Genomic DNA, 14,547 nt, shown 5'->3' with positions numbered 1-14,547 from the left:
GCTCGATACGAAATATTCCTCCATGAAGAAATTTCGCAGTTATAGGAACTGCTAGACACCAGAAATGTCTAGCCAACCCCCTAGAGAATGTGCCTGTACTGTACAGGCATGCTTTCTTGCAGTTGAATATCCTGGCTTTGTCTACCTATCATGCCACAGTTATTTAGCATATTACATCCATCATCACCCTCCTGCCTGCCATGTTTGTAGAAGGTTGGACTGCAGTCTGTTTTCATAGAAATCTGTCAGTGTTTGGTTATGTAATATAGTATGGAATTAAGTACAGGAGACTTCATTATAACAAACTGATTGGGGGGAAGTGAGGTTCATTAACCCCTAAAGAGAGCATTTTACTGAAGCTATGTTCCCCCAATTCAGGGTTGATTTTTTCAACTTCCACCAAGGTAAAAATTTTTCTTACAGATTTGAAGAGCTTGGATTTACACACCTGGAAATGCCACTTTCTGTCCCCTAGGCCTAATGGTTACCGCAGAATTGCCCATCAGAGATTACATAAGTCCCCCCTCACGGTAAGAGACAACAGGAAAACATCGATGGAAACTTAATTCTCGCAAGAAGATCTATCCATCCATCATCCAATCCTACGTTGCCCCATGAGGAGCGTAGAAGCCCGGGACTTGGCAGTTGGTCCTGACATTTAAGATGAGAGTGACCAGCCTCACGCATCCCTGAGTGGCATTACATGAGCAATAAACCCCAATCACCCCTTGGATATAAACTTTCACCGGTTCAATCCAACTGGAGCACAATAATTACCCACTAAACTACCAGGCGCCAAAATTTGGTTCTATGGTTACCACCCAGCGTAGTAAATGGTTTCCTGGTGTACAGGAAACCATTTGGCTTGTCACTCAGTGTAGAGTCACCCACAGGCAGAAGGGAGAGGAAAGAATGAAGGAATGAAAGACAGAAGAGGGAGTGTAAAGTCACCCGTAGCCAAAATAAATGAAATCAATGTAAAATATGTTTCTGTTTATGAAACTAGGTATAGGAGTCAGCTTGAGAGTAAAAAAAAAGAAAGAAAAAATCCAAACTTGAAAAATTCGTCAAAAAACTAATTTTCACTAAAGAACCATACCAAAGTTAATGAAATCCATCCATCCATCCATCATCTAATCTTATGTTGCCCCATGAGAAGCGTAGGAGCCCGGGGCTAGGCAAGTTGGTCCTGACATGTATGAGAGTGACCAGCCTGACTCATCCCTGAGTGGCATTATGTGAGCAATAAACTCCAACCATCCCTTGGATATAAACCTGCACCGGCTCAATCCGATTGGAGCACCATAATTACCCACTAAACCACCAGGCGCAATCATTTGGTTATATGGTTACTACCCAACCTAGTAAATGGTTTCCTGGTGTACAGGAAACCATTTGGCTTGTCACTTAGTGTAGAGCCACCCACAGGCAGAAGGAAGAGGAAAGAATGAGGGAAAGAAAGACAGAAGAGGGAACGTAAAGTCACCTGTAGGCAGAAGGATGAGGAAAGAATGAAGGAAAGAAAGACAGGAGAGGATGGAAGGAAAGAAGGATGGAGGAGAGGAAAAGGCAGACACCTGAGAGCAGCACTACATTGAGAGAGTGGATGGTGAGTGCCCCCACCTACCTCATGAATGTAAAATATGTGTCCATTGATGAAACTGGGTGCAGGGGTCAGCTTGAGAGTTAAAAAAAATAGGAGAGCGGGGGGAACAAATTTTTGGTAATAGTACACAGACACAGGCTGATCATGGCAGGGAAATTACCATGTCATATTCAGGACAAAGGATGTGGAGGGAGGAAGGTGGAGGTGGGGTGGGGGGTCTCTGGTGGGGGTGAGGGGGGATGAGACACCCCCAATCAGGGGAGGTGGTGTGGTGGGAGTTATGGATGGAGGAAACACACACAAAGCGATCATAGCAGCGAAATTGCCTTGTCATTCGATATAAAGGTGGGGTGGAAGGAGGTGGAGGAGAGTTGTGGGGGTCTGGTGGGGGTGAGGGGGGGATGAGACAGATCCCCAATGTGGGGGAGGTATTGTGGGGGGTATTATGGTGAGAGGAAATACACACAAAGCGATCATAGCAGGGAAATTACCGTGTCATTTGATGTGAAGGGGGGTGGAGGGAGGTGGAGGAGGGGGGGCTGGGGGGGGTGAGTGGGCATGAGACACCTTCCATACAATGTAGATGTGGTATTTGTGAGTAGTTTGGGTGGGAGGGAACAGAGCTGGCTATATCCAATCAGCTAGAGGGAGGTGAAATGACTAGGGGGTGGTCCCCCACAGACCAGGTGAGGGGGTGGGATCTTCCTTCTCACCACCTCATCCCTTAGTTCTGATTGGGTAGGAACCATTTTCATCATAAAAGGGGATAACTTGGTGTTGGGCAGTTTTTAACAGACCTTCTACGATCGTCAGTCGTAGGACTTTACTTGCAAACTAGCAAACTCACCAGTCAGTTGTAGTATGTTAGAGGTTAAAACAGAAAATTTGTTAACCCTTACACCGCGGGCATGTTTACCAATGTTTTGCGTGTCCCGTGGGGTTATTCGGGCTCCGACAGACTCTCAAAAAATATTTGCCAAAAATCAGTTATTAGTCCTAGAATATTAAAATTACATATGCTTATGGCACATACCTTCAGCTTTCTCCTGGAATGTTTGTTGAGCCTTCGTCGATTACCATAGGACTTGTGGAGACCTCTGAATTTGGGTAACGAAGTCTCCACTTTACACTTCCTGACAACCTGTAATATGATTACCACAGCCAGATATTAACACTATAAACACTACTCTATGATTATCAAGTAGTTTAGGATCCATACTCCAAAAAAAACCCGCTGTGAAAGCAATGAAAATTACGAGCGCGTATGACCTTCCCACTTGCGCTAGTTCGCTCTTGGTACTCTGTCATTTATTTTTCATAAAACCCCTCACACTTTGTATTTCTATTACTATATAACGCTTATATATATCTGGAGTTTTTATCCATAAGTTTCCTTCAGTAGTATTAGTTTATTGTCACTGAAGTCATTCAATTTTTCATTCAGTAAAATACGTAGAGAGCCACGGATTCACTTTCACTGTTATAACATCAAGTATTTGTACTCATATTCTTATATTACTAATTACTTACATTACTATTTACATTTTCTATTGTATTTTCAATATTTACCCTTCTATTTTACTACACTATGTTATTCACTGCCACTTTCAGTAAGATAAAACTATAATACACTGTTCAATCATATGTACTAAACATCCATTGCTTTCACTTGCTATTTACACATTATTTACACATTATTTTCACATTACTTTCCTTTCCCACTTGCACTTTTAGAACTGCTTCTGGCTGTGGTAATCAAAGAAGCAGGTAACACAGCGGGGAACCTGGCACTCAGAGCACTGCCAAGAGGTGCGTTTGTGCTCAGGTGTGCGTCGGGTGGTATGTACACACACCTGGCACCTGCAGATCGCAGCCTTCCTCTTGCCTGTGGCAGGCATTAGCACCAGTCTGTGCCGATTCATGTACGCCCTCTGCTCAAGTCTGTCGGGAAGTGTTACTGGATGGCGCCTTGGAGTTGTTGCTGTCACCCTACCATATCTTTCCGCAGCTGCTGAACACAAGTCCTGGCGAACAACCTCAGGGAGAAGGACTTGGGTGGCTTGACTTTCATCTTGTACAGGATGAAGGCGTTCAGCATCGTCATGTCTATGAGATGCAGAAAAACTTTCCTGTACCACCTAGTATTCTTCCTGAGGTCTGTCGATCTCACCAATCATCATGTCGGACTTGTCCACCAGCCGCATGTTGATATTGTAGTCTAACACAGCATCAGGTTTCATCACAGGTTCGCCTGTCCTACGGTCGACCTTCCCACTGTCTGTCATTTCCCCCTTATGTACGGTGGTGAGCATGTGCACGACCCTCTTGTCATGCCACCGTATTGCCAGCATCTTCTCAGACTTGCGTAGGTGCACGTCTCCTCGCTGCGAGGTTCCTGCATCTGGGAATTTAGGGAAGTGGGCATGATTACTTTTGACAGTGCCGCAGGAGCCAATGCCGTGCCCTGAAAGGTATTTGGCAAGTTTCGGTGCTGTATAATAGTTGTCTGTATACAGCACATGATTCCCACCAAAATACTTTTCAAGGAGCACTTTCACTACACAGCCTGAGAAGCTAAGGGGGTGTGTTTTATCCAGATCGACAGTGCTGGCTGAATAAATGATGAAGTCAAGGATGTACCCCGTCTTACAGTCGCACAGTACAAAGAACTTGATTCCAAAGCAATGGCGTTTGCTTGGAATGTACTGCACAAACCGAAGACGTCCTCTGAACAAAACCAAGGATTCGTCAATGACAACCTTCTGAAAGGGGTGGAAGAATGACATAAACTTATCCTTCATTCTGCTCAGAATCTCCTGGATCTTCCAGAGTGGGTCGGTTTGGGAAGGTACATTGTTGTCGGCAAAGTGCAGGTTTCCCATGATGTTCCAGAAGCGATCTCTGGCGATGTACTTATTGAAGGTGGGTGAGGGTAGTAAGGGGTCCATGGACCAGTATTCTTCCAACTCATGCTTCTTTGAGTGTGGCATGAGAAGCATGAGGGCGAAGAACACATACAGCTCCTGCACTCCCAGCATGGACCACTGTTGCATCTTGGCTGCATCTGTACCACTTGCAGCACGTTGTGATTCATAGCTGTTGGTCTCATCACATATGTGCTGTATGACTTCGTCATCTAGGAAGGCCAAAAGGAAGTCCACACACTCAGCATCATCGTCAAGAGTGAAGGCAGGCTGTACTCTGAGGAACTCTCATCAAAAACTAAATGTTCTAGGACATAATCAGACCCTTCCGTCCACGCGAAGGCGTCCAGGATTCCCTGTCGTGGCGGTTTAGGATGGGTGAGGGTGGTGGGTGGCTGTGAGGGAGATTTACCACGTTCAAGGTCACTCGCACTGACCCTGAGTTGCTGTACAGCACTAGCAGCCCTTACTCTAGTAGCAACTCTACTTTTACGGGTCAGGGATTTACCTCTTCCTCTACGGCCTGCCTTCACTGTTGAGGCTGGTGGTGACTCCGACGACGAAGACTCCGGAGATAATTCAGCAGAAGAAGAGGAAGAAATGAGTGAAGTGGGGCTTGGGGAACGGGGAGGTGAATCAACTCGGGACTCATGGCGGGCTGGGTCACGCGGGGCCATTGTTCTGGGGCTAACACGCCGCCTTTTCACTCCCTTCCCAAATTCCTTCCCTTGCTGCACTAATGGCTCCTTTCCCTTGGAGCTAGGGATAACTTTGGACACTGAAGCACTCATACTAGTTCTTTCTGGCACGATTTCCTTACCCGGCTCATCACACGATTCCCCCGAAGGGTCAAAATCACTATCCATCATCACCATTGACAATTCTGCTAGTTCACGTTCCACTGCAGAGTCACTTAGTCCTTTCCTGCTTCCCTCACGAATTTTTCTGGGTGTAGAGGTCACGTGGCCCTTTGCAATGGGCACAGAAGCGGCAGAAATGGCGGGGCGGGAGTGCGACATGTTTTGACCACAGCGGAGGACAAGGAACTAAATGCCGTGGCTTATCTGAGAAGGCAAGGGTTGACAGTGACAATGAGGATGACAGCTGCTAACTTACATGCTAATAAATTATTGGTAGAAAATCTCGGCAATACATAAAGAAATAGGTAGTTCCAGGTGAATGTAAATGTCACTTAGGCTTCTCCCTTCCTTTCTGATATATATTTTTATTACAGAAATAGATTACAAGGCATAATTCAAAGGGGAAATTACCGTGGTAATGTAGCGAATGAATGCATGTGAGGTGTTGTCAGGTGATAATTAGCTAATTCCTGGTGTATACCACTATCACTTACCTTATTTTTTTTTTATATATATTATTTTGTATAAGTATAGGGCATAGGGCTTATTTCAATGGGTGAAATCTGTGGAAAAATCTGGGGGAGATTTGCGTAGCACAGCGCGGCTGGGGAGGTGAGAGGACAGGGTAATGGAGGGGAGGTAGGGAGGGGAGTCAGGAAGGGGGGAAAATGGCTAAAATGTCAACAATGGATGGGAGTACAGATGAGATTTGGAGTGCTGACTAGTGTTGGACATTGGCAGTACTGATAGATGATACAAGCCGCCACTTGAAAGCCCGGGATAATTCAAAATAACACAGAATCACAAAAGTGACGCCCCGCAGTATGATCCATTGCGCTTGAGTGTCACGAAAGTGACGCCCCACGGTTAAGGGGTTAAATTGGAGGTTCTCCCCCTTAGAAAGGAATTCAAGCACATATTTGAAAATAAATGAGTACTGTACAGTGTCGTTCTAGTACTAAGAATGAAAATTATACCCATTTTACACTAACTTGGCCTAGAGTTTTGCCTTTTTGCAGTTTGTTTCATATCCTGTTCTTAGCACTTCTTTATGCCTAGTACAGTAGGCCTGTGAGCAGTGCGATTCTGGCTTTCACTAATCATGATTAGTACTGCAGCATAAATTGTACCCCTTATCAGCCAGCACGGTAACTCCCCCTATTAGCCTGGCAAAGTTCTTGCTGGAGGTACCTCGGTCTCAACAGTCTCCACAGTGTGGCACCTCCGCAGCACCCTATCCACATCCTGACAGTGACAATAAAGGGGAGTTTGAGTAAGGCTTTGAGGCCTAACCTCAACCCCAGAGATGTTAGAAACGCTTCAGTCCCCTGCTCTAGCCCCTCATTCTTGGATACTCCCCCCCCCCACCCCCACTCCTGTGTGCCACCTAATCAATACTGTACTCTGTCACTCCTCTTGGTGAGTACAGTACTGTGCTCTGCATAGCAGTTTGTAAGCTAAATAACCCTTTCTTTTGCCCAGTGACATTTGTGGATGCTGTTTGTGTACTAGAACATGCGGTTGGACAAGAGGACCACCAAGACATAAAGTAACTTGGTGGTGGGATGAGGGTGTAGAAGCTGCAGTTAAGGAGAAAAGAAGGCTTTTCCGGGAATAGAAGAAGGGTGGTAGCAAAGAGGAATATTTGACTGCCAAGTGTAGGGCTAGAAGAGAGGTATGTAGGGCAAAGTCTGAGTCACAGAGACTATTAATTGATAACCTAAATCATGGGGATAGGAAAAATATGATATTTAGGGTGGCAGGTCAAGTGAAGAGGGATAATCGGGATATTATAGGTGAGCAGTGTGTGAAGAATGATGAAGGAAGGGTAGTGGTGAACAGTGATGATATTAAAGATGCATGGAGAGAGCATTATAATCGGTTGTTGAATGAGGAGTTTGACTGGGACAGGGAAGGTTTGGAACCAGCAGATCCAGTGTCTGGCCCTTGGCCTTTGATTGATACTGCTACTGTGAGTGAGGCAATAGGCAGGATGAGGGTGGGGAAGGCAGCAGGTGTGTCTGGGTTGACTGCCGAAATGTTGAAGGCCTCAGGCGATATAGGGGTGAGTTTAGTCACTGACCTTATAAATAGGTTATTTATGAGTGTGTTGTCCCAGATGATTGGCTGAAGAGTGTAATTGTAAATGTGTATAAAGGGAAGGGTAATGCCCTGGAAAGAGGAAATTATAGAGGTATAAATCTTTTAGATCAGATAATGAAGGTAATGGAGAGAGTTTTAGAAGGTATGATTAGAGAAAGAGTGAATATTGATGAGATGCAGTTTGGGTTTATGCCAGGTAAGGGGACCACTGATGTTATATTCATTGTTCGACAGCTTCAGGAAAAATATATTGGTAGGAGAAGGGATCTTTATTTTGTTTTTGTTGATTTGGAAAAGGCCTTTGACAGAGTCCCTAGAGAGGTGGTGAAGTGGGCAATGAGAAAACTTGGCTTGCAGGAGTGGCTGGTTCGGGTGGTTATGGCTATGTATGTGGGTGCTCACACCCAGGTAAGAGTGAATGGAGATTTGAGTGGTGAGTTTTCCATGAATGTTGGTGTGCATCAGGGGTCAGTCTTGAGTCCCATGTTGTTTATCATGGTACTTGAAGCCCTTTCGCGTGACTTTAGAAACGGACTCCCGTGGGAGTTGTTGTATGCTGATGATGTGGTGTTGATTGCAGAGAACGAAAGGGAGGTGGAGAAAAGGTTTAGGAAGTGGAGAGATGCTATGGGGCACAAGGGTTTAAGGGTAAATGCAGATAAAACAAAAGTGATGATATCTAGGGATGGTGGCAGTACTGTCAAAGACGAGGGAGAGTGGCCATGTGCAGTTTGCCACAAGGGCGTGGGAAGTAATTCCATCTTGTGCGGTGTGTGTGATAAATGGGTGCATAAGAGATGTAGTGGTATTAGAGGTAGACTGCGAGATAATGCTGATTTTATGTGTATGGCGGGTCAGGGTGAGCAGGTGGAGATTGTCAGACGTGAAAGGATTGAACTTGCTGGTGAATCTCTTGAGTGTGTGAAAGAGTTTTGTTATTTGGGAGACATGTTGTGTGCTGGAGGTGGGGCTGGAGCTAGCTATGTGGCTAGGGTGAGAAGTGGTTGGAAGAAGTTCAGGGAGCTCTTGCCTCTCCTGACATTGAGAGGACTCTCCCTACGTGCTAAGGGGTCTTTGTATGCAGCATGTGTTAGGAGTGTAATGCTGTATGGTAGTGAGACCTGGGCAGTGAAGGAGGAAGATAGTCGCCAGCTCAGACGTACAGAAATGACAATGATTAGGTGGATGTGCAGTGTGTCCCTGCGTCCAAGGCCTGGAGGGGCTGGATTTACGATGGAAGAGTTAAGAGGTAGGATGAGACTGGAGTGTATTGGTGTTGTGATGAGGAGGGGTAGATTGAGATGGTTTGGACATGTGGAGAGGATGGGGGATGATAATTGGGTGAGGAAGGTGAGAAGTGTTACTATTGGGGGTGGGGTTATGAGGGGTAGACCGAGAAAGACATGGGATGAGGTCATTAAGTGTGACTTCAGGGTTAAGGGACTGCACAGGGAGGCTGCAATGGATCGTGCAGTGTGGAGAGCCGCCATTAGGTGACCAAGGCCGACACATTCAAGCATGTTGGAGCATTTAAAAACGAAACGAAACGAATTAATGTTTAGTATGCCTAGGAGGTAGTAAAAGATTTTCAGGAAGGTCAGAGGGGGGACTTTGGGAAAATTTTGGGACATTTCCACACCCATTTCTCCCTGTGACATGGGTTTCAGCGTACACATCAACACAGTTTCCATTTACACAATGAAATGCCCAGACCCATGAACTGCGTTGCTTGGGGGAGGGGGCACTGTGCAGTACTGCTATGATCTCTTATTACAGCTCAGCAGTCACGATGAAGAGAGGACAAAATCAGGGCAGGTTGAAAAAAAAAGGGTAGGAAACACATGTGTTGCAACCTACTGAGTCCCATTTAACAACCATTGTTCGTTATAGCCAACGACAGTTTGGTGGCTCTTAGGCAGTCGTAAGTCAGAAATCCACTATAACGGGGATCTACTGTATACAGTGTATGTAAAATGAGCACTATGTGTCAGGGCATAATACCAAATGAAAACAGTAAGTGCAGTTCTCTCTGATGATTGAGGTAAGAAAGACAGTTTTGTGAAACAGCTCAAGCTCTTGCCTGGGATAGGCACAGAATGGAACTGGATTGGAAACCAGACATTCATAAATTGAGATGAAGTATTTTTTTCTGTTGTTGTGATAAATATTGTGTGTTCATGGAGACGGATGAAATGAAACTGAAAATTTAATTAAATAATGCTGGAGGTAGCGTACTATACTGTAATGTATTAGTGCTAACAATGCAGGGCTGTACTGTATTTTGTCACAAGGTATTCCATACCATGAGTTTGTGCCATGATTTAGCTAGATAGCAACAGATAAACATTAATCCATAATTTGTGACCTGTCTGTATAAAAGAAGCACTTCTGATTACAACGTTACTCGATAAAGACCCACGCTCGTTTAAAATTTCTGGATATGGAAATGATCACCCTCAGGTTCTTGTAGAGTTTTATGATGCCTGGCAACATTGCATACTATGCTGGTGTATGCACTTAGTGCTCAGTGTTTGTCTAGCCACAAGAGTGACAGTTGCTTGTCTGTGTCAGGTGATCCTTGGTCTTCAATCTGAATCTGATTCTGGGATGTTTAGGTAGCATCCACAGGCGAAAGGAAAGCTTGACTATGTTTCCAGTGACACAGGTGATTAGGAGAATAACCAGATGCCAAGAAAAGAGCGTAAATATATGGGTGGTTGTGGGAAGTCATGAGGAAACATTCCCATCTCACTTCATCTGTGCCATAGCTGAGTGCACCCATGCACTAACCTGTGGCTCTTATGACTGCTGCTACTGCTGAGTATAAGTGATATCAGATGTACATGGTATGTGGAAACAAGAAATAACTAAAAGTGAAATGTCAGGACCAACTTGCATAGCCCCAGACTCCTACACTCCTCATGGGGCAATGTAGGATTGGATGAAATTTGTAAATTATTAACTAGTGGCTCAGTGACTAAGTTTAGTAGTGGAAGCAACTACATAAGTGAAATAACTAGATAAAAATGAGTGAAAACAAAGAAATAATGATAAGTGAAATAAGTGAAGAGTGTCTTTAGTAATAAGAAAAAGCAAAGAAATAATGACAGGTGAACTGAGTAAATACAGTGAACTTCCGATAATCCGGCATCCGATGGTTTGGAAAAATGGTCTGGAATTTTCAGCTCAGGGTCATTTTTAGCTTTTTTGTGTAAAAAATCAAGAAAAATCGGGAAAAAATCGAAAAATATAGAAAAATACCTAAAAGCAGTGCTCCAAACTATCCAACCGCGCCCAGGCCTGCATACGTTGTCTTTAGTGTACTTTATTTTTGGTGGTGTTTTTTGAACATTTTCGGGTATGGTAGTCCGGAAAATCTGATAATCCAGGAGGTCTGTGGGCTATTGCATTCCGGATTAAAGGACTTTAACTGTAATAAGTAGTACCAAAAAAAAAAAAAATGATAAATAAGTGAAGTAACTAGATAATAAAAAGTAGAAAACAATAATTTAAAACATGAAGGATATTGCAAGTCAACAGAAAATAACTGACATACTGAAATAATCCACCACCACCATCCTCCACACTCCACCACCCTCCCCCACACTACACCACCCTCCTTCATGCTCCACCACCCTTCCCCATACTTGACCACCCTCCCCCATACTCGACCACCCTCCCCCATACTCGACCACCCTCCCCCATACTCGACCACCCTCCCCCACCCTCCACCACCCTCCTCCACACTCCACCACCCTACTCCACACTCCACCACCCTCCTCCACACTCCACCACTCTCCTCCACACTCCACCACCCTCCTCCACACTCCACCACCTTCCTTCACCTTCCTCCACACTCCACCATCCTCCTCCACACTCCACCATCCTCCTCCACACTCCACCATCCACCACACTCCACCATCCTCCTCCACACTCCACCATCCTCCTCCACACTCCACCATCCTCCTCCACACTCCACCACCCTCCTCCACACTCCACCATCCTCCACACTCCACCACCCTCCTCCACTCCACCATCCTCCACACTCCGCCATCCTCCTCCACACTCCACCATCCTCCTCCACACTCCACCATCCTCCTCCACACTCCACCATCCTCCTCCACACTCCACCATCCTCCACACTCCACCACCCTCCTTCACACTCCACCATCCTCCACACTCCACCATCCTCCTCCACTCCACCACCCTCCTCCACACTCCACCACCCTCCTCCACACTCCACCATCCTCCACACTCCACCATCCTCCACCACACTCCACCACCCTCCACCACACTCCACCACCCTCTTCCACACTCTAACACCCCTTTCCACACTCCTCCACTCTCCACCACCCTCTTTCATACTCCACCATCCTCTTCCACATTCCACCATCCTCCTCCACATTCCACCACCCTCCACCACACTCTACCACCATCCTCCACACTCCACCACCACCCTCCACACTCCACCACCCTCCACACTCCACCACCCTCCACACCTCACCACCCTCCTCCACACTCCACCCTCCTCCATGCTCCACCACCCTCCTCCACACTCCACCATCGTCCTCCACACTCCACCATCGTCCTCCACACTTCACTATCCTCCACACTCCACCATCGTCCTCCACACTTCACCATCCTCCACACTCCACCATCCTCCACACTCCACCACCCTCCTCCACACTCCACCATCCTCCTCCAGTCTCCACCCTCCTCCAAACTCCACTATCCTCCACCATACTCCACCACCCTCCTCCACACTCCACCACACTCCAGCACCCTCCTCCACACTCCACCACCCTCTTCCACACTCCACCATCCCCCTCCACACTCCACCACCCTCCTCCACACTACCACCCTCCATACTCCACCATCTCCCTCCACACTCCACCATCCTCCACACTCCACCACCTTCCTCCACACTCCACCACCCTCCTTCACACTCCACCCTCCTCCACACTCCATCCTCCTCCACACTCCACCCTCCTCCATCCACGAAACTCCGCCATCCTCCACACTCCACAACGCTTCTCCACACTCCACAACGCTCCTCCACACTCCACCACCCTCCTCCACACTCCACCACCCTCCTCCACACTCCACCACCCTCCTCCACACTCCACCACCCTCCTCCACACTCCACTATCCTCTTCCACACTTCACCATTCTCCTCCACACTCCACCATCCTCCTCCACACTCCACCCTCCTCCACACTCCACCCTCCTCCACACTCCACCACCCTCCTCCACACTTCACTACCCTCCTCCACACTCCACCACCCTCCTCCACACTCCACCATTCTCCTCCACACTCCACCATCCTCCTCCACACTCCACCCTCCTCCACACTCCACCACCCTCCTCCACACTCCACCACCCTCCTCCACACTCCACCACCCTCCTCCACACTCCACCATCCTTCTCCACACTCCACCATCCTTCTCCACACTCCACCACCCTCCTCCACACTCCACCATCCTTCTCCACACTCCACCACCCTCCTCCACACTCCACCTTCCTCCTTCACACTCCACCATCCTTCTCCACACTCCTCCACCCTCATCCATATTACACCACCCTCCTCCACCCTCCACACACTGCCACTCTCCACCAACCTGCACCACCCTCCTCCACACTCCACCATCCTCCTCCACCCTCCTCCACACTTCACCACCCCTCTCCACCCTCCACACTCTGCCACTCTCCACCAACCTGCACTACTCTTCACCACCTTCCTTCACACTCCACCATCCCCCTCCACACAGCCACCATTCTCCACACTCCACCACCCTGCTCCACACTCCACCACCCACCTCCACACTCCACCATCCTCCTGCACACTCCACCATCCTCCTGCACACTCCACCACTCTCCACCACCCTCCTCCACACTCCACCAACCTCCTCCATCAGGCCCGTAATTTTCAACAGAATTTTTTTGGGGCTTGCCCAAATGTACTGTACCTCCGGACTATCTGTCTGTCTATCTTTATGCTTCGGTTGCTTCCCTCAAGGAAAGGGAGGTAGCTGAGACAAGATGACACACTTCCAATTTACTCATCCACCCAAAGACATTCATTCGCATCTTAGCCCCAAGGGGAGAATGGACAGGTCCTCACCGCACCACACTGCACAAGGGTTAACTGCACAGTTCAATCTGTGACATCCGCAGCAGGGCCCGACAGCATAGTCGAAGTTTATACTCCCTGCCTCATCTTGATGGACCCATCCCCTTACCCGCACCTGACCTGATCAGCTGATCAGATCAAATGCAGGAGAATATCCCCTCAGGGCTGCATCATCATTTATTCATTCATAGTTTCTCTCCAATTCTTTCTCTCATGCACAGCCACTCTTCCTTGCTCAACAGACATCCCTGTCGCATCTAACGCTTTCTTCACACTGTTCATCCATCCTATTCATGGTCTTCCTCTCAGCCTTACACCTCTCACATCAGATCTAGTTATCTTTTTCACCAATCGCTCATTATCCATTCTCTCCATATGCCTAAACCATCACAACCCTACAAACTTAAAATTAAATGGAAGGGATTAAGTTTGCAGGTCATCTGATGTATTTCAGTTTGATTCTACCTGAAAGCTGATGTTTAATGAGGCATGTATGTTTAGTGATGGAGGTGGGTGTTTAGATTAAAGGCTTCACTTTCTGCCAGACTGAACTTTCAACTCAAACTGTGACTAAGTTTAATAATTTGGCCATTTTACATTTTTGTTCCACAAACTGTGCTGCACCCTTATCAAGATTGTTCCTACACACCCGTGGCAGGATTCAGATTGATGTATACCGGTACCACTTTGCCTTTATTGTTTTGGTAATGATACAATAATCAAAATCTAAGTACTATTATGATTTAGTTTATGATCATTTTGGATCAAATGTGCCTAGAAATATTCCGATCAAACTCGAAAGTAGAGAATTGTTTGAATTTTCAACAAAACTACTCCAAGTGTTTCGTCCTTTTTATTTTTAGGTTCATCTTTATAAGTCCTCAATCATAGCAGAAGTTTTGAGAAACTAATATACAGAAAACA

General features: G+C 46.7%; 1 protein-coding gene across 1 annotated transcript in view; it reads left to right on the top strand.

Annotated features, from left to right (window-relative positions):
* Positions 1-6,667, top strand: part of LOC145415036 (1-acyl-sn-glycerol-3-phosphate acyltransferase alpha-like) — a 207,605-nt gene extending 200,938 nt beyond the window's left edge. Inside the window, exon 6 of the mRNA XM_080284454.1 lies at positions 6,509-6,667. Coding sequence (XP_080140580.1) covers positions 6,509-6,667 — 159 coding nt within the window. The remainder of the gene's footprint in view (positions 1-6,508) is intronic.
* Positions 6,668-14,547: the final 7,880 nt, after the last annotated feature.

The sequence above is a fragment of the Coenobita brevimanus genome, chromosome 101 (assembly GCF_032717465.1).
Source record: "Coenobita brevimanus isolate Jiangsu-jjx chromosome 101, ASM3271746v2, whole genome shotgun sequence".
NCBI classification, from domain to species: Eukaryota; Metazoa; Arthropoda; class Malacostraca; order Decapoda; family Coenobitidae; genus Coenobita; species Coenobita brevimanus.
The sequence above is the reverse complement of the archived record's forward strand: the minus strand, read 5'-3'. Positions and strand labels throughout refer to the sequence as shown.